We start from the raw sequence: 24,952 nt of genomic DNA, 5'->3' as shown, positions 1-24,952 counted from the left end.
TATAGGTGTGAGCCACCGGTGCCTTGCTTGATTTATCTTTTTCACATTTCTTTCCCAAGGATCATTTCTGAAAAGTGGAATTAAGAAATGATTCAGGGGTTTGGGAAGGAGGCTCACTGGTAGAGTGCTTGCCTTGCATGCATGAGGCCCTGGATTTGATTCCTCAGCACCACATAAGCTGGAAGTGGCTCAAGTGGTAGAGTGCTAGCCTTGAGCTGAAGAGCTGAGGGACAGCACCCAGGCTGAGTTCAGGCCCCACAACTCACACACAAAAAAATTAATGAAAGCTACCTTTAAAGTCAAACTTGATTTCACATACATTATCCTTTTTGTTCCTAATGACTATCGATTTGAGACTTTTTTTTTTTTTGGGTCCAGTCATGGGGCCTGAACTCTGGGCCTGGGCACTGTCCCTCAGCTCTTCAGCTTAAGGCTAGCGCTCTACCACTTGAGCCACAGCGCCACTTCTGGCTTTTTTCTTTTTGCTTATGTGGTGCTGAGGAATCGAACCCAGGGCTCAGGCATGCAAGGCAAGCGCTCTACCACTGAGCCACCTTCCCAGCCCCAGTATCGATTTGAGACTTTTGTTGGTCATGGGAAACTCTGGGCCTGGGCACTGTCCCTCAGCTCTTCAGCTCAAGGCTAATACTCTACCACTAGAGCCACAGTGCCACTTCTGGTTTTCAGGTGGTTTATTGGAGCTAAGAGTCATGGACTTTCCTGTCCAGGCTGGCTTGGAATGGCAATCCTCAGATCTCAGCCTCTGAGTAGCTAGGATTACAAGCATGAGCCACTGGTGCCTGGCTCTATTTGAGATTTTATTGACTTTATGAATTAGGGATAAAGTACCACAAGAGCCTTATTTCCCTGTAGTAATAGTGGCCTGGCACTTTCCATTTGGGGCTTTCCTACTTTCTACCTGCACCTTTTGCCTTCTTCTGGTCTGCCTTTGTTCACCCTCTTTTATTTATTTTTTGCTGGTCCTGAGGCTTGACCTGAGGCACTGTCCCTGAGCTTCTTTTGCTCAAGGCTAGCCCTCTAGTATTTGAGCCACAGTGCTACTTCTGGCTTTTTCTGTTTATGTGGTACTGAGGAATTGAACTCAGGGCTTATGCATGCTAGGCAAGTACTCTACCTTTAAGCCACATTCTCAGCCCACTTGAGCTTCTTTTGTTCAAGGACAGTGTTCTACCACTTGAGCCACAGCCCCACTTCCAGCCTTTTCTTGGTCTTGGGGCTTGATCTCTGGCCCTGGGCACTGTCCCTGAGCCTCTTTGTGCTCCAGGCTAGCATTCTACCTCTTAAGCCATGGCACCACTTCCAGTTTTCTGGTGGTTAATTGGAGTTAAGAGTCTCATAGACTTTCCTGCCTGGCCAGGCTTTTAACTACAACCCACAGATCTCAGCCTTCTGAGTAACTAGGTTTACAGGTGTGAGCCACCAGTGTCCGGCACTTCGAGCTTTTTATGAGTAGTTTATTGGAGATAAGACTCTCACGGATTTTTATATCTGGGCGGCTTCAAACTGCAATCTTCAGATCACAGACTCCTGAGTAGCTAGGATTACAGGCATGAGCCACCAGTGTGTGGCCCTTATCACTCTCAATCACATTATTTCTTTGCCTTCTAGGGGAAATCATGATTTAAAAATTGGTATAATATTTACTTTAATTATATCTGCTTTTTGAAAAAAATTTGTTTCCAGAGCCTCCTGGTTGCTAGGCAAACATTCTACCACTTTAGCCATGGTCCCCAGCTAAAAGACCTGTTACTTTTATTGGGGAGTTCTCGGGAATAAACCCAGGGACTTACAGAGGCTAAATTAAAGGCTCAAATATTTGAGTTACATTTCTGGCTCCCTTTTTAAGGTATAAAAACATCAATATACAATTATTTTCCCACCACTCAAAAATTTTAATATGTCCAAAGACTATGGACCAGAAAATGTGCAAAGACAGGAGTATCAAAGTAACAACAAATTTCTAACCCCCCCTTACATAATTGGTAAGCAAAAATATGATTTACAATACATATATGGCATTATAGTAAAGAAAATAGTATCCATACTAAATTCATCCTATTTATTAAAATTCCTAGTAGAAGAATTAAAGTATTTAGATACTCTAAATACTTGAAAGCTCCTTTAGGACAACATTCTTTGGTATTTTTAAAACGGAATATAGTCTTTTCAGACTATACAAAATTAGAAGTATAAATTAGGAATCACTATAGGGGGTAATTATAGGGCATTTTTGTTCCATGGTATCTAAATACTTAATATTGATATGTTTTTTTTGGGGGGGGGATAAGAGTGGGCTTTGAATACAGGGACTTAAAAGTTTTGCTAAGCTTTTTCACTGGTACTCTATCACTTGAAACACAGCTCCATTTCCTGCTTTTTGATGGGTCTCAGCCCTCAATCCTCAGATCTCAGCCTCCTGAGTAGTTAGGATTATAGACATGAGTCACTGGCAGCTGATTTGATGTTTCTTATATATCTACATTTTCTAGAAACTAGTTTTACCTACAGGTACAGAATTCATCTCCAAGTTGGCTATTATTTGATTCTCTCAACTGGCTGTTCCACAACATAGGGAGGTAAAGGAACAGATGAAGAGCCTGCTTGCTGGGATACCAGCTTGGTGAGCATCTGGAAGACCAAATGCTTGGTAAGAAATAGAATATTGTACTTTGGAGAAAGATGGCAAGTGAGTAATGTGGACACAACTTAGTGTAAGCTCTCAACCATCATAAATTAATTATTCATTTGCAAATGTTAACAAAAGTAAAAAAATTTTATTTAACAGAGTGGTTGGTCTTGTAATACATCAAAAACTGTTACGATTCTCTATTGTTTCTTTCAAAGGGATGGTTTTAAGTTTCTCCAAATAACTTAGTTTACATTTAAAGTGGCAATACAGACTTTACTTAGTGGATTTAAGTTATAATTAGAAATCAGTTTTATATACAGAAAAATCCATAAATATAGAGATTTTATTCCTATTTTATCCTTGGGTTATGCAAAAAATGGCTTAAAAACTTTTCATTTAGTCTTTGTAATATACATGTAAATACATATTTATAGAGGAGATGCTTTCCAATACAAAGTAAATGCACAAAAAGAAGTTTTGGTCTTCACTAGAATCCATCATTATGTGTCCATCTTGGAAGATGATGGGTCAAACTTTTCTTTCATACACATAATTTAAATAGTGATTTTTCTTGTACAATAAATGCTTCATTCTGGATCTAAATTTTTAGAGACTCCTTGATCCAATAGTAGGGAGTTTTAAGTTTTTGTACTATTATATGCAATTTTCATTCTTTTGACAATATTACCAACACTATATCACTGAATTTTCATTGTTCACACCATAGGAGCAATTCCTGAGTTATCTCACATGATGTAAGTATCATCTTTGCAGTATTTCATGGACTCCATTTGTTTTGTCATAGCCAGAACGTCATGAAATCCAGTACTTAGGCCAGACATATGTTGGAAGTATGCCTCTTTTTCCACTTGAATTGTTAAATTGTTTATTCCAGCATCTTTAAGTATTCCTGTAACCTGTTTATAAAAATTCAGACATTTATTCAGAGTAATGCATTTAGGACATACCTTTAATTAATATCACAAATGTGTAGTTATTGATAGTCTAAGATAAGTCATCCCAATAGTTATGATTCAGAGCTGGGCGTCAGTGGCTCATGCCTGTAATCCTAGCAACTCAGGAGGCTAAGGTCGGATGATTGTGGTTCAAAGCTAGACTAGGCAGTAATATCTGTGAGACTTTTTTTTTTGCTGGTCCTAGGGCTTGAACTTAGGCCTGGGCACTATCCCTGAACCTCTTTGTGCTCAAGGCTAATGCTCTATCACTTGAACCACAGTACTACTTCCAGCTTTTTCTGGGTGGTTTATTAGAGATAAGAGTCTAATGTACTTTTCTCCTCAGGCTGGCTTTGGACCACAATCCTTAGGATCTCAGCCTCTTGAGTCACTAGGATTACAGGTGTGAGGCACTGACGCTGGCTTGTGAGACTCTTATCTCCAATAAACTACCAATAAACCAGAAGTAAAGCTCAGGTGGTAAAGTACTAGACTTGAGCAAAAGAAAGTTCAGGGACAGTTCTCAGGTCCTGAGTTCAAGCCTCAGGACTGGGAGAAACAGAAAAGAATATGACTCAGCTAAAATGTTAGATAGAATCTGTAGGATCATTAAATTATTGAAGATATTTAAAAACAAAAGGCTTTCAGCCAAGCGCAGGTGGCTCATGCCTGTAATCCTAGTTACTCAGGAGGCTGAGATCTGAGGATCATGGTTCAAAGTCAGCCAGGCAGGAAAGTCCATGAAACTCTTATCTCCAATAAACTACCAGGAAACCGAAGTGGCGCTGTGGCTCAAGTGGTAGAGCACTAGCCTGGAGCTGAAGAGCTGAGGGACAGCGCCCAGGCCCAGAGTTCAAGTCCCATGGCCAACAATAACAACAACAACAAAAAAGGCTTTCAATCTGTTATGTCTAGCACAGGACTACTGAAATGGTTTCGATCCCTGTCTCCAAATATAGCATATACCATGCCAACATAAATATCATTATCATTAATTTAGGGTTATATTATCTACTAGGACACCCAGAGAGATGATAAAGAATTTTAGATTAATTTAAGCCTATCCTTTCAATGTTAAAACTTCACTTTAATAATTTTTAATATAAAACAAATTTAGATGTAAAAATAAGTTGTTACATATAAGTGATATACAATATATATTGTTCTTCACTGATAAAAAAACTGAGATACACATATATTTTTTGGTGCTGTTCCTGTGGCTTGAATTCAGGGTATGGGCGCTGTCCTGAGCTTTTGTGCTCAAGGTGAATGCTCTACAACTTGAGCCAAAGCTCCACTTCTGTTTTTTGGTACTTAATTGGAGATAAGTCTCATGGACTTTCCTGCCTAGGCTGGTTTTTTGAAGCACAATCATCAGATCTCAGCCTCCTGAGTAACTAGGTTTATAGGAATGAACCACAGCACTTGGCCAAGATTGGTATTTAATAAATACTAAGTCATGTGATGGTGTGTGCAATTTTATGATTTACAATGAACTATTATTACCTGCTGTACTATTCTTTGTTCTAGCATATCAGATGTCACCTGTATATGAATTGTTCCTGCTACGATACTGGCTGAATGACGCCAAAAATGAGGGTCTCGGTATGATATTAATCCTTCAATTTTCTGTATCTGTCATACAAAAGGAGAGATAATATTAATGACTTTTTTTTTTTTTTTTTTGGGTCCGGTCGTGGGGCCTGATCTCTGGGCCTGGGCGCTGTCCCTCAGCTCTTCAGCTCAAGGCTAGCGCTCTACCACTTGAGCCACAGCGCCACTTCCGGCTTTTTTCTTTTTGCTTATGTGGTGCTGAGGAATCGAACCCAGGGCCTCAGGCTTGCAAGGCAAGCGCTCTACCACTGAGCCACCTTCCCAGCCCAATATTAATGACTTTAAAGACTAATTTACTCAACTCAATTGGAAATTTCTGCTAGGAAGTAAACACATATTTCTCTTTCCATAAGAAGCATTATTAAGCCAAATTAAAAAAAAAAAAAAAAAAGCTGGGAGCCAGTGGTTCACGCCTATAATCCTAGCTACCCATGAGACTGAGATCTGAGGATCGCTGTTCAAAGCCAGCCCAGGCAGGAAAGTTTGTATGTCCAATTAACCACCAGAAAACCGGAAGTGGTACTGTGGCTCAAGTGGCAGAGCGCTAGCCTTGAGCTGACAGCACCCAGGGCCAGAGTTCAGGCCCCACAACTGACCAAAATCCCACAAAAAACCAACAACCAAAAAAATGTCTTGTGAATGGGAATGTATGTATAATTTTATTTATATTAAGGACTTTAGACAGCTCTATTTGAAGATTTATAACTTGCTTCAGTGTGAATCTGATAATAGGTTTGGGGCTAGTTAAGGAAGTACTTTTCCATAATTTGGAACTCAGGGCTTCAAACTTGCTAGGTAGGCACTCTACCACTTGAGCCACACCCTCAGCCCGAGAACTGCTTAAAATATATGGTCATAGCCAGATGCTGGTGGCTCATGCCTGTAATCCTAGCTATTTGGGAGGATGAGATCTGAGGGTCACAGTTCAAAGCCAGCCCAGGCAGGAAAATCCAAGAGACTCTTATCTGCAATTAATCATCAGAAAACTGATGTGGCGCAGTGGCTCAAGTGGTAGAGGGCTTGTCTTGAGCTGAAAAGCTAGGGACAGTCCCCAAGCCCAGAGTTCAAGCCCCACCACTGACCAAAAAAAAAAGATTAGGAAATCAACAACTTCATAATGTAGTCTTCCTATTTAAGATAATGTACCAGGGCTGGGAAGGTGGCTCAGTGGTAGAGCGCTTGCCTTACATGCCTGAGGCCCTGGGTTCGATTCCTCAGCACCACATAAGCAAAAAGAAAAAAGCCGGAAGTGGCACTGTGGCTCAAGTGGTAGAGTGCTAGGCTTGAGCTGAAGAGCTGAGGGACAGCGCCCAGGCCCAGAGTTCAGGCCCCACGACCGGACCCCCCCCCCAAAAAAAGATAATGTTTCTTTATTTATTCAGTTCCTGTTTTTATGTTCATTAAGTAAAACTGTATTTTTTTTTCATTACTACTGTGCTTATTTTTTTATTTTTGGGGTGGTGGTGGTGCCTGAATTGGGGCTTGAGCATAGGTGCAGAGCTGTCCCTTAGAATTCCACTAACATCTCCACTGCTGGCTTTTGGAGGTAAGGGTCTCATGGACTTTCCTGCCACAGCTGGCTTTAACCCATGATCCTCAGATCTTGGCCTCCTGAGTGGCTAAGATTACAGGTGTGAGCCACAGCAAGCAACCTGGCCTGCACATTTCTTGTTAGAGCTACTTTTTCAATTTTAAATGCTATTTTTAAAGGGAAAAATAGTGAAGTAATTATTTATATTACCTTTTCTAAAGCTGTATGTAGTTCTTTTTCATGTTCTTGTGGTAGTCTCAGAAGTAAAACTTGGCAGGCATCTTTAATCAGTGGGATAACACTAAGGAATATTAATACAGCAATAAAAAGAGAACAGAGGGGATCAGCAATGAACCATCCAAACTGCTCTATAAGAACTGTGGATACTATCACACCAATACTTCCAAGTGTGTCTGCCAAAACATGTAGAAATACACCTATAAGTAAAATGAGAACATTAAAAATTAAGATGCATTTAATTTAGTATTTTCTAATCTATTTTACAACATTGCTGGGTACCTTCTAGGCACCACACACCAAATTAGTGTCTGGTACTACAAAATGACTAAAACAGGGTTGTTTTCTTAGGGAATGTATTCAAGTGCACTAAAAATGTTCTTAAAGGAGGTGGGCAACTAAGACACAATGTAGTAAGTCTTAGGACAGTGTGATCTGTTTAGGAAGGCTTCCTAAATATCATGTTCTAAACCAAGTTATTTTATTTTCTGGTGTAATTATAATTGACATTTAGAAACAAATGCATTTTTCTTTTTTCTTTTTGCCAGTCTTGGGGCTTAAACTCAGGGCGTGGGCACTGTCCCTGAGCTTTTTGCTCAGGGCTAGCAGTCTACCACTTGAGCCACAGCACCACTTCTGGCTTTTTCTGTTTATGTGGTACTGAGGAATCAAACCCAAGGCTAGTGCTCTACTACTTTGACTGATGTGTCATTTCAGTTTTCTGGTGGTTAATTGGAGATAAGTCTCACGGATCTCCCTGCTCCCTGCTCCGGCTGGCTGTGAACCGCGATCCTCAGATTTCATGAGTAGCTAGGATTATAGGCATGAGCCACCAGTGCCCAGTCACATTTTACTTACATAAATAAAAAAATTTTTTTTGGTTCGTGACAAATTTTTTAATAGCATATGACTTCAAATCTTTTTTCTTTTCTTTTTTTTTTTTTGGGTCCGGTTGTGGGGCCTGAACTCTGGGCCTGAGCGCTGTCCCTCAGCTCTTCAGCTCAAGGCTAGCACTCTACCACTTGAGCCACAGCGCCACTTCCGGCTTTTTTCTTTTTGCTTATGTGGTGCTGAGGAATCGAACCCAGGGCCTCATGCATGCAAGGCAAGCGATCTACCACTGAAGTAGCTCATAAGGACTCACCCCTCATGTTGGCATTCATGCCTCCACTCGAGAGTCCATGGCTGTGACCATGCCCATGGTCACTGTGTCCGTGTATATGATAAGAATGGCTGTGCTCAGAGTGACAGCTTCCTTGAGAAGTTCCGTGGCTGTGGCTGTGAGCATGACTAAAGGCACAGATACCAATAAGGTTTACTATCAGCCCTCCAACTGAGACTGGCTAGCAAAAAAGGAGAAAAGAAAACCTTTAAGTTTGTCATTTTAAAAATAGACTTGTTATTTAAGTTATTATACAATTATATATGTTTTTGTTTATAGTTTTGGGAACATTTATAGTAAAATCTAAGAAGCACAGGATTTGGAATTACTTTAAGCAATGAAGAACGAGGTGTCCTTGGCTAATGTCTTATGTACAAATACTTAATGTAAAATTTTTTTTTTGTCCTTAGCTTTTTTGCTCATGGCTAGTGTTTCACCACTTGAGACACAACTGTACTGCTGGCTTTTTCATTAACCAAAACAGGAGTAACAGACTTTCCTGCCTGCGCTGACTTTGAACTGTGATCCTTAGAACTCAAACTCAGCCTCCTGAGTAGCCTAGGATTACAGGAATGAGTCATCAATACCCAGCTAAAGACTTTGAAAGTACTGCTCACTGCAGCAAATGTATCTGTCTTCAAAGTCTTGTTTGTATTGCTAGGTAAATTTAAGTTATGATGATAATTTATTACTGATTCCAGAAAGAATCTTATTATGCCTTCAAAGTAAAAATTTCCAAAGTAAAAAGGTACAATGAAAAAGCAAATATATAATAGCAATTTCTCAAGTTTTTCCTTTCAACCAAGTAATGAAATTATCTTGATCTAGTGGTGTTAAAAAAATCTCCTAGCTGGGCGCTGGTCCAGGCTCATGCCTGTAATCCTAGCTACTCAGGAGGCTGAGATCTGAGGATCTCGGTTCAAAGCCAGCCCGGGCAGGAGAGACCATGAGACTCCTATCTCCAATAAACCACCAGAAAACCGGAAGTGGCGCTGTAGCTCAAGTGGTAGAGCGCTTGCCTTGAGCTGAAGAGCTGAGGGACAGCACTCAGGCCCAGAGTTCAAGCCTCACGGCTGACAAAAAAAAAAAAAAAAAAAAAAATCTCCTAAGGAGGCTGTATGTGGAGTTACATGCCTATAATCACAGCATTTGGGAAGAGGATTATGCATTTGTGGCTTGCTAGGGCTACACAGTAATTTCCAGGCTAGCCATACTACATATTGAGACCCTATCTCAGAAAACAGAAAAAAAAATCAGAAGGGGTGTGGTTTAAATGGTAGATTATCTGCCTACCAAGCTCAAGGCCCCGAGTTTAATACCTAATCCAAACAAATCTTCAAAGGATAAACAACCTTGATTATCCTCCTCTCTCACAAAATAATTTTGATTATCCTTCTCTCTCACAAAATAATTTGAAAAGCAACTCAGGTAGTTATTTACTTACGTGTCCAGTTTTTCCTATTGCAAAATCTATTTGTTATATTAAAAAATAAAACACTGAAATAGGGAGATGATAATTATAACTACTTTTCTCAGTAGTAAGAAGGGAGGTTTACTTTAGAAAATGTATGGAGCTTAGTTATGCCTTCCTGTGACTTCAAATCATTTGTTTGCAGCTTTTAAAATTTAGTTAGCTTCATAGAACTCATAAATGTTATACACCGTGATAGACAACTTGCTCTAGGAAAGTTAGAATGTGTTTGTGACTTTAACTAAGTATCACTATCCCACAATACTGTGAAATTTGGGAAATTATGTAACCACTTAATCACAATAAAAAATTTGAAAAAAAATTTAGTTAGCTTTAAATAAGTTTGGAGGTGATTAAAGAGCTTGAATGAAACCATATACTGCTTATAAAAATCCTCCTCCTCCTCCGTAGCTCATGCTTGTAATCCTAGCTACTCATCAGGCTGAGATCTGAGGATTGTGGTTCTAAGCAGGAAAATCCATGACACTCCTTACCTTCTTTTTTTTTGGGTCCGGTCATGGGGCCTGAACTCTGAGCCTGGGCACTGTCCCTTAGCTCTTCAGCTCAAGGCTAGTGCTCTACCACTTGAGCCACAGCGCCACTTCTGGCTTTTTTCTTTTCACTTATGTGGTGCTGAGGAATCGAACCCAGGGCCTCAGGCATGCAAGGCAAGCGCTCTACCACTGAGCCACCGAGCCACCAGCCCCATTCCATGAAACTCTTATCTCCAACTAACCGTGCTGCCCCCCCTCCCACCCCCTCCCCGGTAAACCAGAAGTGTAGCTGTGGCTTTTGGTGGAGTGCTAGCCTTGATCAAAAAAGCTCAGGGACAGTGTCCAGACCTAGACTTCAAAATGGTACAGGGAAAAAAAGAAAAGAAAACTTCCTAGATCAGTAAACCATAAACAACCCCAGCATAGAAAATCTTAGTAAAAATTCAAATAGGAATAGAAAATGACTTACTGTTAACATGTTTGTGTCTAATTCCGGAGGATCAATTAATCTAGCCACTGATTCCATAAAGACAAAAAAAGCTATTACTATTAGAAAAAGTCCATTAATAAATCCAGAGAGAATTTCTATTCGACCATACCTAAAAACATAAAAACAATTTATAAGTGATGAAACAAGTCTAGATTTCTGAAGTACAAAATAATGGAAAATTCCCAAGATTTAAAATATTATATGAATGCTGGAAAATATTATGTGAATTCTGGGAAACAAATACATGTATTTGTTGAAATTTTTTATATGTGGGCTGGGAAGGTGGCTCAGTGGTAGAGCACTTGCCTTGCATGCTCGAGGCCCTGGGTTCGATTCCTCAGCACCACATAAGAAAAAAGCCGGAAGTGGCGCTGTGGCTCAAGTGGTAGAGTGCTAGCCTTGGGCTGAAGAGCTGAGGGACAGCGCCCAGGCCCAGAGTTCAGACCCCATGACCGGACCCAAAAAAAAAAAAAGAAGTTTTTTATATGCTTATATATCCCAAAGACCTTCCTTAGTGTCAGTCTTATGAAAAAACCTTTCTTAATTTTTAGCAAAAAGTTATTTGTCCCTTAAACCATTGTTATCAATACTCTGTATCTTTGTTGGGATAGGTTTTGCTTTTTACCACAATTATTTCTATATTTCATTCATGTATCTTTCAAAATATAATAGTTGGGAATGAATTGAATTTGCTTATTTAGAATAGGTCTAAATTAGTAAGGCACAAGTAGGTTATGCCTTAATCCTAGTTACTCAGGAGGTTGCAATCTGAGTATCAGGTTTGAAGCCAGACTGGATGGAAAAAGTATGTAAAACTTAACCCTCAATTAATCTACAAAAAGCCAGAAATGGAGCTGTGGCTCAAGTGGTAGAGTGCTAGGCTAGCATTCATCACAAAAGCTTAGGGACAGTACACTGGTCCTAAATTCAAGCCCCAGGAATGGCACCAAAAAAAAAAAAAAAAAAAAAAAAGTAGTGTGCTTTTTTTTTTTTTTTTAAAAAGGAGTAAGGGATACTGGGAATTGATGCAGGGCCTCACATTTGCTTGGCTTGTTTGCTCGGCTGGTGCTCTCTACGTGAGCTATTACCTCTAGCCCTGTTTTTTGCTGGCTATTTTGGAGATGGTATCTCATGGATTTTTCTTCTTAGGCTAGCACCAAACTGAAATCCTCCAGATATCAGCCTCCTGAGTAGCAAGGATTATAGATAAGAGCCACTAGTGCCTAGCAAAAGTGGTGTATTATCTTAAAAATGGCATTTTATTGTAACACATAGAATCTGTACTCAAGATTTTTTTCATGGTTACTGTAATAGTATACCTACCCATAAGAGAAAATCCGAGTTGCTTTCCATCGACTCATTAAAGCAGCAAAAAGTCCCATAACCAAAGCAGAGCAGTCGAAGAGCATGTGAAATCCATCTGAGATCAGACCTAGACTATTGGTCAACACGCCATAGAATAATTCCACAAAGGTAAAAAGCTAAAAATGTTAAAAAAAAAAATATGGAAGGAATATGTTGGGAAATGTTTCAACAGAGATTTATCAGAACTTTATCATGAGGTTTAACTTTTAATTACCCAAGTTTTCTTTGCCTCTTTAGTGAATTAACACTTATACCAGAAACTTGATTTCATATAAACTGTAAAAGAATAAATCAAATATATATATTTTATAAATTATTTAAGGATATTACTTATATGTCTGGAAATTGATAATGAAGATTCTAAAACATTAGTGGTGACCTACATCCTTTAAGGAGAGAAAACTTCATAAAAATTATTATATTATCTTGTTGCTAGTGTCTCACGCCTGTAATCGTAGCTGATCAAGAGGCTGAGATCTGAGGATCTTAGTTTTTTTTTTTGTTGTTGTCCATTGTGGGGCCTGAACTCTGGGCCTGGGCACTGTCCCTCAGTGTTTCAGCTCAAGGCTAGTACTATACCACTAGAGCCACAGTGCCACTTCTGGCTTTTTCTGTTATGTGGTACTGAGGAATCAAACCTAGGGCCTCATGCATGCAAAGCAAGCACTGAGCCACCTTCTCAGCCCTGAGGATCTTAGTTTGAAGCCAGCAAGGACAGGAAAGTCCATGGGACTCTTAATGCCAATTAACCACAAAAAGCTGGAAGTAGAGCTGTAGTTCAAGTGGTAGAGTGCTAGCCTTAAGCACAAAAGCTTAGGGACAGTGCCACAGCCCAGAGATTCAAGCCCCAGGACTGGCAAAAAAGAAAAAAAAAGAAAAAAGCAAAGAAAAAATTTTATCAATTGATATAACACAATTTAATAACCTTCAAATGCCTCAAAATTATTTAGGCTATTATCCTGCTATCTTTCTACTATTTAAAGAAAATGTAAATTACAGCCTACGTCTATCAGAAAATGGGGAATATTAAGAATATACCAGCCGGGCGTTGAGGGCTCATGCCTGTAATCCTAGCTACTCAGGAGGCTGAGATCTGAGGACCGAGGTTCAAAGCCAGCCAGGGCAGGAAAGTCCATGAGACTCTTATCTCCAATAAACTACTAGAAAACTGGAAGTGCCAATGTGGCTCAAGTGGTAGAGTGCTCGCCTTGAGCTGAAGAGCTGAGGGATACTACCCAGAGTTCAAGCCCCATGACTGACCAAAAAAAAACAAAAAAAGAATATACCATTCTGCCAAAACTAAAATATTCAGCTTTAAGATATACCATTAATATTTAAAAATCTTACCAGATTCAAGCACAAGAAGTAAAAGATCTGTCTAGAGTCACTTTCCTCAAGAATTTGTTTTAGTGATTCCTTAATAAATCTTGGAATGGACTGAGAGCTATGCTGAAAAGCATCACCCATGAAGTTATAAAGAGGTGTTCCTTCAGGAGAATATCCAATAAGGGTACCTTTCTGTCCTCTCTTAGAGGGAGATGATAAGATGTTGGCAGCTACAAAGAGAGAAAAAAGGAACATTACACATTTTTAAAAGTGGAAGCTACCAAAAATCAACAGGGTAACTGAACAAGCACTGAAATCCAAGCACTGAAGAAATTTTAAAAATTGAGTAACTAATTTGGAAATCTGAGTCCATAAAGATAAACTGATGAAAATAAAAACAAGAGGAAACTACTTACACAAAATGAAGAACACAGCACTGACAACTACTCCTCCAGACAGAACGTGTTCAGTGCTCTCCTCGTGTGCTGGTTTGTTTATAGCCCGAAGCTGATCTGTTATTGGATGTGTCCAGAAATTCCCAAAAAGGAGAGCACTAATAAAAATGGTAAAGGATCCATAGCAGGCGTATTTGGAAACTTCTATTTTGACCAAACAAATGGAATCCACATAGAAGTCCAAGATCATGACAAAAAAGATAACCGTTATAAAAGGCATAATAAGAGAAAACCAAGACTGAACTTTACTCTGGAAATTAAAAGAAAAAAAAGAGAAGTGTCAATATTACATGAATATAGTGTTTGTATTTCATAAATATTTTTGTAATCCTTTCATATTTAAGTAATTATTCTCACGTTTTAATATGCTTCACAGGCTGGGAATGTGGCCTAGTGGTAGAGTGCCTGCCTAGCACACACAAAGTACTGGGTTCCAGTCCTCAGTACCACATAACACAGAAAAAGCCAGAAGTGGCGCTGTGGCTCAAGGCTTTTGCCTTGAGCAAAAGCAGTTCAGAGAGAGGGCTCAGGCCCTGAGTTCAAGCCCCAGGACTGGCAAAAAAAAAAAATAGTACTGGGGCTTAAATGTAGGGCCTCTAAATTGCTAGGCAGGTACTATACCGCTTGAGCCACCACCTCCAGCTCCTTCGTGCATTGGTGAGTTTCAAGATAGGTTCTCCTTTTAGGTCTTATTTGAACTTCTTCCCCTTGTTGCTGGCATCTAAGTTGTGTGTCATGTGTCTAGCCATTGTGCTTTCCTTGAGCTGCAGTGACCAGCCCGTGAGTGAGATGGAGTCTCTAAAAAAGACTGGGTACTGTTGGCTCTTATTCTGTATGTCTTGTTTACTTGACTGCTACATTTTATGGGGACTGATAAAATAATGCAGACCAGTAGGGCGCTGGTGGCTCATATCTGTAATTCTAGCTGCTTAGGAAACTAAGATCTAAAGATCTTAATTCAAAGTCAGCCCAAGAAGACAAATCAAGAGTTTTAGTTCCAATTAAGCAATAAAAAGCCTGAAGTGGAGGTATGATTCAAGTAGTAGTGGCAGTGGTGAGCAAAAAAAGCTGAGTGAGAATATGAATCCCAGAGTTTATACCTGGGTACTAATATGAGAAACAAAATAAAATCTTTTTTTTTTTTGGGGGGGGGGGGGGTGGTCCGTTCGTGGGGCCTGAACTCTGGGCGCTGTCCCTCAGCTTTTCAGCTCCAGGCTAGCGCTCTACCACTTGAGCCACAGCGCCACTTCCGGCTTTTTTCTTTTTGCTTATGTGGTGCTGAGGAATTGAACCCAGGGCCTCAGGCATGCAAGGCAAGCGCTCTACCACTGAGCCACCTTCCCAGCCCCAAAACAAAATCTTATACAAAGAAAAAATTGAGCCAGGTGCCGATGGCTCACGCCTGTAACCCTAACTACTCAGGAGGCTGAGATCTGAAGATCATGGTTCAAAGCCAGCGTGGGCAGGAAAGTCCGTGAAACTCTTATTTCCAATAAACCACCAGAAAACCGAAGTGGTGCTGTAGCTCAAGTGGTAGAGCGCTAGCCTTGAGCTGAAGAGCTGAGGGACAGCACTCAGGCCCAGAGTTCAAGCACCATGACAGACAAAAAACAAAAACAAAAAAAAGAAAGAAAAAGAAAAAATTAAGTATAATTTAGCCACTTTCTGCCTCAAATTAAAAGAAAGTACAATGTACTATTTTTCTTCTTTTTTTACCTTTGCACATTTTTTTTGGCTAGTCCTGAGGCTTGAACTCAGGGCCTAGGCAATGTCCCTGAGCCTCTCTGTGCTCAAGGCAAGCGCTCTACTACTTGAGCTATATATATATAGCACCACTTCCAGCTTTTTCTGTTTATGTGGTACTAAGGAATTGAACCCAAGGCTTCATGCATGTTAGGAAAGCACTCTATCACTAAACCACATTCCCAGTCCCCTTTGTATGTTTTTAACAGTGTATATTTATTGTACAAGTGAGATTTTACTGTGATATTTTCACACATGTAAATAATGTATTCTGATCTTCCTTCTCTATTTTTTTTTTTTTTTTTGCCGGTCCTGAGGCTGTTCAGGGACACTGTTCCCGAGCTTCTTTTGCTCAAAGCTAGCACTCTACCACTTTGAGCCACAGCTCCACTTCCAGCTTTTTTCTGGTACTGAGGAATCAAACCCAGGGCTTCATGAATGTTAGGCAAGCATTGTACCACTAAGCCATATTCTCAGCCCCTCCTCTATTTTCTTTGTTGTTGATGGTCGTGGGGCTTGAACTCAGGGTTTGGGTACGTCTCTGAGCTTTTTAGCTCAAGGCTAATGCTCTACCACTTTGAGCCACAATGCCACTTCCTGTTTTCTAGGGGTTAACTGGAGATAAGAGTACCACAGACTTTCCTGCGCAGGCTGTTTTTGAACCACAATTCTCAGGTCTCAGCCTCCTGAGAAGTTAGGATTATAGGCATGAGCCACTGGTGCCTGGCTCTCTACCTTCTTCTTGTCCCCTCTCCTTCTTTTCTATACATGCAAAGCAACTTCTTTGACCATATTCACTCATTAACTCTCTTCCTTAGTCCTCCCGATGGTGTGAACTAAAATTTCTGAGCAACATTAATTACCAATAAATTCTTCCTCTTACCTCAGTTGTCACAGAAAGAACAATGACCCACGGGCACAAGAGAAGCACAGAAACAAGCTGGGATAAGGCCTGAAGACGTTTGGCTCCACCCATATCTATGGAGAGTTTTCTAGAAGCTGTATGAAAACCAACTTTACAACATAAAGCCAGTACTAGCAACAGTACTCCACCCTAGAAGTAAAATCAGAAAAGGCTCATCAGAAGTCCATTCAAACCCTATTCAATCATCTTTCTCTCTCTCTCTCTATATATATACATATATTTATACATATATATATATACACATCTATGTAAGAAAAAACTAGTTTTGGGAGGGAAGGGATAGTAGGGGAAAAACAAACGAAGGGGTAACAGTGCTCGATAGGAAATGTACTCATTACCTTACTCATGTGACTGTAACCCCTTTGTATAGTATCTTTACAATAAAAAATATATATATATATATACATATATATATATAAAGAAAAAACTAGTTTTCCCCACTATATCTTCAATTACTTTACTATTCAAATAGTAGGCAATATTGTAAATTACTGATAAACTAAATCTTCAGTACTGAGATTTAGCCCAGGGCTTTGTGCATGCTAGATAAGCACTTCATGTATTTTTTGAGACAGGATCTCACTATGTATCCTAGAGTAGCCTCAAAGAAGTGCTGGAATTACAGGCATGTATCACGACTTCTAGTGTAAATGTTCTTTCATATTTGTGTATGTTATTAGAGTTTAAACTCAGGGCCTGAACTTATAAGCAGGCACTCTACTGCTTGAGCTAAGTCCGAGTACTAAATACACCGTGAGTTACAGTTTCAGTATCTTTTCAGTCTTTTCTCCTAAGACTTAAATTGGCCTCTGTGTGTGTGTGTGTGTGTGTGTTTGTGTAGGCATGTGTGCTGATAGTGAATGTTGGGCCTCAAGGTCTTACTAGGTTTTGCATTGTTGATTGTGGGGCCTGGGCACTGTCCCTCGGCTCTTTAGCTCAAGGTTAGCCACAGCACCACTTCCAGCCTTTTCTGCTAATGTGGGACTGAGGAATTGAACCCAGAGCCTCATGCATGCAAGGCAAAGCACTCTACCACGAGCCACCTTCTTAGCTCTCTTACTAGGTTTTTTTACTCACAGCTGGTACTTTACTACTTGAGCTATCCAGTTGTGGTTTATTTTTATTTTCTGGGTGCTATTCCTGGGGCTTGAACTTAGGACCTAGGCACTGTTCCTAAATTCTTTTACTCAAGGCTAGCACTCTACCACTTGAAACATAGCCCTGCATTGGTTTGTTTTTCAATGGTAAACTCCAGGTATCAGCCTTCTAAGTAGCCAGGACTACAGGAATGAGCCACAAGGGCCAGTGTTTTTGTTTGAAACACTCTACTTGTGCCTACAAATTAAAGGGAAGATAAAAACTAGGTACCTCAGCCTCTACTTCGCATTTGTGTCTTTGATCTGGGCTAGTCTCTCCTACAGTTACTTGCAGTCATTTTGGGTTCTAGAAACTTGTTGTTTTTTTGGGTCCCGTTGTGAGGCTTGAACTCTGGGCCTGGGTGCTGTCCCTCAGCTCTTCAGCTCAAGGCTAGCACTCTACCACTTGAGCCACAGCGCCACTTCTGGCTTTTTTCTTTTTGCTTATGTGGTGTTGAGGAATCGAACCCAGAGCCTCAGGCATGCAAGGCAAGCGCTCTACCACTGAGCCACCTTCCCAGCTCCATAGAAACTTGTTGATATCATGTTTACAAAGAAGGTTGGAGCAAACTGTCTCAAAGGAAGAGGAAAGCCAAAAAGCTCCTATAGACTACCTACTTGATTTTCATTCCCTGTTGCACTTCTAAGAAACAGAACTGAGGTTCTGACCAAGGAGGCCACAACTCTGACTGTTTAGATAACATACTTCTCTTGCCCTCTCTGTAGTTCAACCCACAAATCATGTGTGTAGCCATAAATGAGATGGTAAAAGATGTACTGATATGCTCTCTCCCCATGGCATGCATGTGCTACATAATAATCTGTCTCTGTCCTTTACCATGTATATTCAGTGCATAGGACTGAGTGGGAGTTTGGGCCTAGAGTCTAAAACTTCAATTGTGTTTTGATCACATTCATAACAAAGAAATGTTTTGATCTTATTCATAACAAAGAAACGAACATACCTTGTGATCTGCCACACCTAAGAAGGCAATAGCTGTGTACAGCATGTGAGTCAGAGCACTGTCATGATGTCCTTCAGCTAAGGGAGTTGGAATTAAGGAAAAAATTGCAAATATCAACTCTCTACATAATCTCAAGTCCTCATAAAAGTTTAGATACAAGCCAGGCACTGGTGGCTCATGCCTGTAATCCTAGCTACTAAGGAGACTGAGATCTGAGGATCGCCGTTCAAAGCCATCCCAGGCAGGAAAGTCTGTAAGACTGTTATCTCCAATCAGCCACCAGAAAACAAGAAGTGATGCTGTGGCTCCAGTGGTAGAGCACTAGCCTTGAGCTGAAGAGCTCAGGGACAGTGCTCAGGCCCAGAGTTCAAGCCCCATGACTGAACCCCCCCCTCTCCCCCCCGCCAAAAAAAATAGCTTAGATACCTTATTGTGGTTTAATTATAGACTAGACTGAGTGCCCCAAACTTGACTACTGTCAGTAATACATTTCTCATTTTTTTTTGTGCTGGTCCTGAGGTTTGAACTTAGCACTGTCCCTGAGCTTTTTAGCTCAAGGCTAGCATTCTACCACTTGAGCCACAGTGCCACTTCTAGTTTTCAGGGGTTAATTGGAGATAAGAGTTTTCTGTAGTTTTCTTCCCAGGAAACTACCCTGCTCCTCAGATCTCAGCCTCTTGAGTATCTAGGATTACAGGCGTGAGCCATCAGCACCCAACAATATATTTCTCTTACAACAACCTAAATTTCAATTTTGTTCTAGGAAGTCATTTATTTATACCTACATACATGGTTATGTTTATTTTTGGTTTTGCAACAGTGTATCTCTATGTAGCTATGTTAGCCTCAAACTTGATCATCTGGGGCTGGGAAGGTGGCTCAGTGGTAGAGCGCTTGCCTTGCATGCATGAGGCCCTGGGTTCGATTCCCCAGCATCACATAAGCAAAAAGAAAAAAATCCAGAAGTGGTGCTGTGGCTCAAGTGGTAGAGCATTAGCCTTGAGCTGAAGAGCTGAGGGACAGCGCCCAGGCCCAGAGTTCAGGCCCTATGACCAGACCCCCAAAAAAACAAAAACAAAAAAACCCCAAAAACTTGATCCTCTTACCTCAGCTTAATGCGTTCTTAATGTGTTCTAGTACATTCAACTCCCTACCCAGTTTTTGTGTCTCATTTGTGGTCTTCAAAAACATTTCTAGTAATGCTTAATATATAGTGGCTAAATTCTGTACTTGATCTCCAAAAGACATGTCTTATGTGTGACAGAGACAAGAGCAATCTTTTTGGTTGCACATTTTTTTGTTTTTTTTAAATTTTGCCAGTCCTGGGGCTTGAACTCAGGGCCTGGGCATTGTCCCTGAGCTTCTTTTTCTCAAGGCTAGCGCTCAACCACTTGAGCCACAGCACACCATTTCCAGCTTTTTGTTTATGTGATATTGAGGAATTGAATCCTGGGCTTCATGCATGCTAGGCAAGCACTCTACCACTAAGTCACATTCCCAGCTCATAGTTGCACTTTTAAACTGACATGTCAAATTAGTCTTGAATCTGTCCTCTAAATTACTGACAATGCAGGCTCCAGCAAAATAAATAGTAAGCAAAAGGGTATGTGGGCAATAGATGCTGTTGTAGCAAACAGAGTAAGTTAACTGACAGTTGTTAGGGTAATAAAGATCAATAGACAGAAGAACCAGAGTTGGTACTTTTGAGTATTGCTAAATGGCAAGTCTGTATAATAAAATGAGTAATCAATGACTGGTAAGTTTGGCATACATAAGAGAGGGTGCCGGGCGCTGGTGGCTCACGCCTGTAATCCTACTCAGGAGGCTGAGATCTGAGGATCATGGTTCAAAGCCAGCTGGAGCAAGAAAGTCTGTGAGACTCTTATCTCCTATAAACCACTAGAAAACCGGAAGTGGTGCAGTAGCTCAAGCGGTAGGGTGCTCGCCTTGAGCTGAAGAGCTGAGGGACAGCACTCAAGCCCAGAGTTCAAGCCCCACAAAAAAAAAAAAAAAAAAGAGAGAGAGAGGGTAATGAGCTGGCAAGAATAGCAAAGTGAAAGCAGGAAAAGGAAATTTTAGTGTTCTTTGCTAAGCACACTAGCATACTCTACTTGTGTGTGTGTGTGTGTGTGCGTGTTGTGAATCTTGAACTCTGGACCTGGGTGCTGTCCCTGAGCTCTTCAGTTCAAGGACAGTGTGCCATTCCCAGCCTTTTCTGTTTATGTGGTACTGAGGAAGGGAACCCAAGGCCTCATGCATGCAAGGTAAGCACTCTACTGCTGAGCCACCTTCCCAGCCTCCAACAATGTCCACAAATTTTGAAAATTTAGAGCACTAAATTTTTTTTTTGTTGTAGTCATAGGGCTTGAACTCAGGGCCTGGGCAGTGTCCCTGAGCACTTCTGCTCTACCACTTTGAGCTCCACTACCAGTTTTCTGGTGGTTAATTGAAGAAAGGAGAGTCTCATGGACTTTCTTACCCAGGTTGGCTTTGAACCTCTATCCTCAGATCTCAGCCTCCTGAGTAGCTAAAATTATAGGTATGAGCTACCAACGTTCAGCTTAGAGCACTAAATTTAGATATTATAGAATATTTAGGATGAATTTGTTCATTATTTGAATACTGATTTAGGCTATCTATATTAACCTGAGAATTCATTTACGATCAATGTTTACTTTTTCCCCATTCTATTTTTGTTAAGATTTTTAATAATTCTATTGTAAAAGGATACGATGTTCAGCCATTTTAGCCATGAGATCATCATTGTCAAAAAGTAATAAACAGATCACAGCAATAATGAAAAAAGCAGCCCCCCTTGTCTGAAAATGAAGGAAAAAAAAAAAGATGGCTTCTGTAAGGGTAATTTTTATTTTGGTTTAAGTACACAAATGCTAAAGTAAACCATAAAAAAATAAACAGTTAAAAAATAACATCTGACATTAAAGTTTTACATAAGCTTATAGTAGTAACAGTACACTATAAAAGTGATTCAATAAATTCTGCAAATATTTTAAGGGCATTTAAGACATACAGTATCGACAACTTTAATCACTTTCTTGCTAATTTAACATGTTATGTTAATGTTTCCATTAACATGTTGTTAATGTTTCCAGAACTAATACATTTTGGTAGAACTGGGTTTGAACTTACAAGGTTTAAGACTGAGGTGCACAATGAAAAGAAATCGTTTTGGCAATGTGTCTATTTTATTTTTTTGGTCAGTTGTAAGGCTTGATTTCAGGGCCTGTGCACTGTCTCTGAGCTTTTCATTCAAGGCTAGTAGTGCTCTACCATTTTGACCCACAGCCATTTCTGGTTTTCTGGTGATTAACTGGAGATAAGAGTCTCAAGGAAGCAGGTGCTGGTGGCTTATGCCTGTAATCTTAGCTACTCAGGAGGCTGAGATCTGAGGATCTCGGTTCAAAGCCAGCCCAGGCAGGAAAGTCTGTGAGACTCTTATCTCCAATTAACCATCAGATAAACAGAAATGGGCTGTGGTTCAAGTGGTAGAGTGCTAGCCTTGAAGAGCTTAGGGGCAGAGCCCAGACCCAGAGTTCAAGCCCCATGATTGACTAAAAGGAAAAAGAAAACAACCAAAAAACTCTCAAGGAACTTTTCCTGCCTGGGCTGGCTTTGACCCTCAGATCTCAGCCTCCTGAATAGCTAGGATTATAGGTGTGAGCCACTGGCGCCCAGCTTGTCTTCATCTTAGTTCTGATGGTAGTTACAAAAATCTACACATACATATATATGTAAAACTGATAAAAATCTTAGATGTAAGAATTATACCAATGTTTTATGTTTTGTTTTGCTAGCAGTGGGCTTGCTCAGCTTGCTTGCTCAACTTGCACTCCATTACTCGAGCCATACTTCCAGCCTGGCTTTTTGTTGGTAATTTGCTTTCAGTCCTGGGGATTGAATCTAGGGCCTTGGGAATACCAAGTATGTTCTAGAATTGAGCTATATTCCTAATCCTTTTTGCTGATTATTTTATTTTATTTTTTGGTTGTGGGGCCTGAACTCTGGGCCTGGGTGCTGCCCTCAGCTCTTCAGCTCAAGGCTAGCACTCTACCACTTGAGCCACAGTGTCACTTCCGGCCTTTTCTGCTTATGTTGTGCTGAGGATTTGAACCTAGGTCCTCATATATGCAAGGCAAGCAATCCTACCACTGAGCCACCTTCCTAGCCCTGATTATTAAAAAAAAAATTATCTTTAAGTAGTTGTACAAAGGAGTTTCAATTCCCTGTATTAGTTTATGAGTACAATGCATCTTGATCAATGTCACCTCTTCCATCATTCTCCCTCATATCCGACTTGCTGGCTATTTTGAAAATGGAGTCTCAAGGACTTCCTTCCTAGGTTGGCCTTGAACTTTGATTCTCTGGATTCTCAGCCTCCTGAGTAAGTAAAATTACAGGTGTGAAGTAATGATGCCCAGCTTAATCTCCTGGTAGCATGTTCTTACTGGGTAAGAAGTTGTCTTTGGAAGAAATGGAATGAAAGGTACATTTCTGTACTATTTTTGTAATTTCCTATGATTCTATAACCATTTGAAATTGAAAAGTAAAGGCCTACTGGTCCACTGGTGGAAGCAGATATTATAACTGCATTAAAAAAAATTTTTTTTTTTTGTCGGTCGTGGGGCTTGAACTCTGGGCCTGGGTGCTGTCCCTCAGCTCTTCAGCTCAAGGCGAGCACTCTACCACTTGAGCTACAGCGCCACTTCCAGTTTTCTGGTGGTTTATTCGAGATAGGAGTCTCACGGTCTCTCCTGCCTGGGCTGGCTTTGAACCTCGATCCTCAAATCTCAGCCTCCTGAGTAGCTAGGATTACAGGCGTGAGCCACCAGCGCCTGGCTTAAAAAAAATTTAAGACTAGCCAGATAATAGTGGCTCATGCCGTAATCCTAAAATGGTAATCCCAGGAGGATTACCATCATGGTTTAAAGCCAGTCCAGGCAAAGAAAAGTCTATGAAATTTTTATCTCCAAGTAACAAAAACTGAAGTGGAGCTGTGGTTCAAGGGATAGAGGGCTAGCCTTGAGCAACAAAGGCTCAGGGATGGCATCCAGGTCCTGAGTTCAAACTCCAGAAGTAGCACACATACACTTAAAAATCAGGGCCTGGGGTGCTGCACCTGACTTCTTTTTGTTCAAGGGTAGTGTTCTACCATTTGAGCCACATTCCACTTTTGGCTTCCATTGTAGTTTAGTGGAGATAAAGTCTTATTGACTTTCCTGCCTGGGATGGCTTCAACCCAGACTCTCAGATCTCAGGCTCTTGATTAGCTAGGATTACAAGAGTGAGACACCAGTGCCAAGACTACTCACTATATTCTTACAAATGGTAAAAGATACATTTTATGCATGGAACTGGTGACTCAAGCCTATAATACTGGCTCCTCAAAAGGCTGGTATTTGAGGATTACAGTTCAAACCTGGCCTGGGCAGAAATGTCCACAAGACTCTTATCTCCAAGTAATCAGCAAAAGCTAGTGGTGAAACTGTGGCTCAAGTGCTAGTATCAGCCTTGACCAAAAAGCTAAGCAAGAGCATGAGGCTCTGAGTTCTAGACCCTGTACTGTTGCATATATACAAGCATGTACGCATACATGCACACACACACACAAAATATTTATTTTTTTGATTTGGATAGCATCTTATATCTATACTTTCAATTTATAAAAAACTGAGAATGTGGGCTGGGAAGGTGGCTCAGTGGTAGAGCACTTGCCTTGCATGCTCAAGGCCCTGGGTTCGATTCCTCAGCACCACATAAGCAAAAAGAAAAAAGCCAGAAGTGGCGCTGTGGCTCAAGTGGTAGAGCACTAGCCTTGACCTGAAGAGCTGAAGGACAGTGCCCAATCCCAGAGTTCAGCCCCACGACCGGACCAAAAAAAAACAAAAACAAAAACTGAGAATGTGGCTTAGTGGTAAAGTGCTTGCCTAACATGCATGAAGCCCTGGATTCCATTCCTCAGTACCACATAAACAGAGAAAGCTGGAAGTGGCACTGTGGTTGAAGTGATAGACTGCTAGCCTTGAGCAAAAGAAGCTCAGGGACAGTGCCCAAGCCCTGAGTTCAAGCCTCGGGACTGTCAAACAAAACACCCCCACCCCCCTCCGAGAATGTAAATTCTACCTTTGCTGGTCCTCCTCCAGAACTAGTGAACAAAACACTGAGTAGTGAGATGACAACGATATCACTGTGCTCAAATAGCAGCAAAGTCCTATAAAAATAAAATGTCACCCTTTAGTTATATCCAATTTTAATCAGGAAGCATGAATTCAACTAGAATAAGAAAAAAAAGACATTTCATTTCATTTCATAAAACAGCATGAAAAAACAATACAATTGATTTAGTAAATACTTTAATATTATACAAATATCCATTACCACTCTTGAGTATTTATTTATTCTTTTATAAATACT

The 24,952-nt window shown here is 40.5% G+C and overlaps 1 protein-coding gene and 1 non-coding gene across 2 annotated transcripts in view; one reads left to right on the top strand and one right to left on the bottom strand.

The window, feature by feature from the left end:
* Positions 1-2,775: 2,775 nt before the first annotated feature.
* The window catches only part of Slc30a5 (solute carrier family 30 member 5), a 33,324-nt gene continuing 11,147 nt past the window's right edge, over positions 2,776-24,952 (bottom strand). Inside the window, exons 5-16 of the mRNA XM_042690766.1 lie at positions 24,662-24,749; positions 21,252-21,339; positions 18,521-18,597; positions 16,378-16,548; positions 13,713-14,001; positions 13,318-13,526; positions 11,929-12,086; positions 10,585-10,714; positions 8,133-8,331; positions 6,962-7,188; positions 5,113-5,241; positions 2,776-3,567 (exon numbers count right to left, since the gene is read on the bottom strand). Of these exons, the coding sequence (XP_042546700.1) occupies positions 3,397-3,567; positions 5,113-5,241; positions 6,962-7,188; positions 8,133-8,331; positions 10,585-10,714; positions 11,929-12,086; positions 13,318-13,526; positions 13,713-14,001; positions 16,378-16,548; positions 18,521-18,597; positions 21,252-21,339; positions 24,662-24,749 (1,936 nt within the window). The 3' untranslated portion in view covers positions 2,776-3,396. The remainder of the gene's footprint in view (positions 3,568-5,112; positions 5,242-6,961; positions 7,189-8,132; positions 8,332-10,584; positions 10,715-11,928; positions 12,087-13,317; positions 13,527-13,712; positions 14,002-16,377; positions 16,549-18,520; positions 18,598-21,251; positions 21,340-24,661; positions 24,750-24,952) is intronic.
* Positions 19,393-19,462, top strand: Trnaa-ugc. Its single transcript has one exon. It is a non-coding gene; the product is annotated as a tRNA-Ala (tRNA).

Source organism: Dipodomys spectabilis, unplaced genomic scaffold (assembly GCF_019054845.1).
Source record: "Dipodomys spectabilis isolate Male_0828 unplaced genomic scaffold, ASM1905484v1 ptg000140l, whole genome shotgun sequence".
Classification (NCBI taxonomy): domain Eukaryota; kingdom Metazoa; phylum Chordata; class Mammalia; order Rodentia; family Heteromyidae; genus Dipodomys; species Dipodomys spectabilis.
This window is presented reverse-complemented; position numbering and strand designations above follow the sequence as displayed.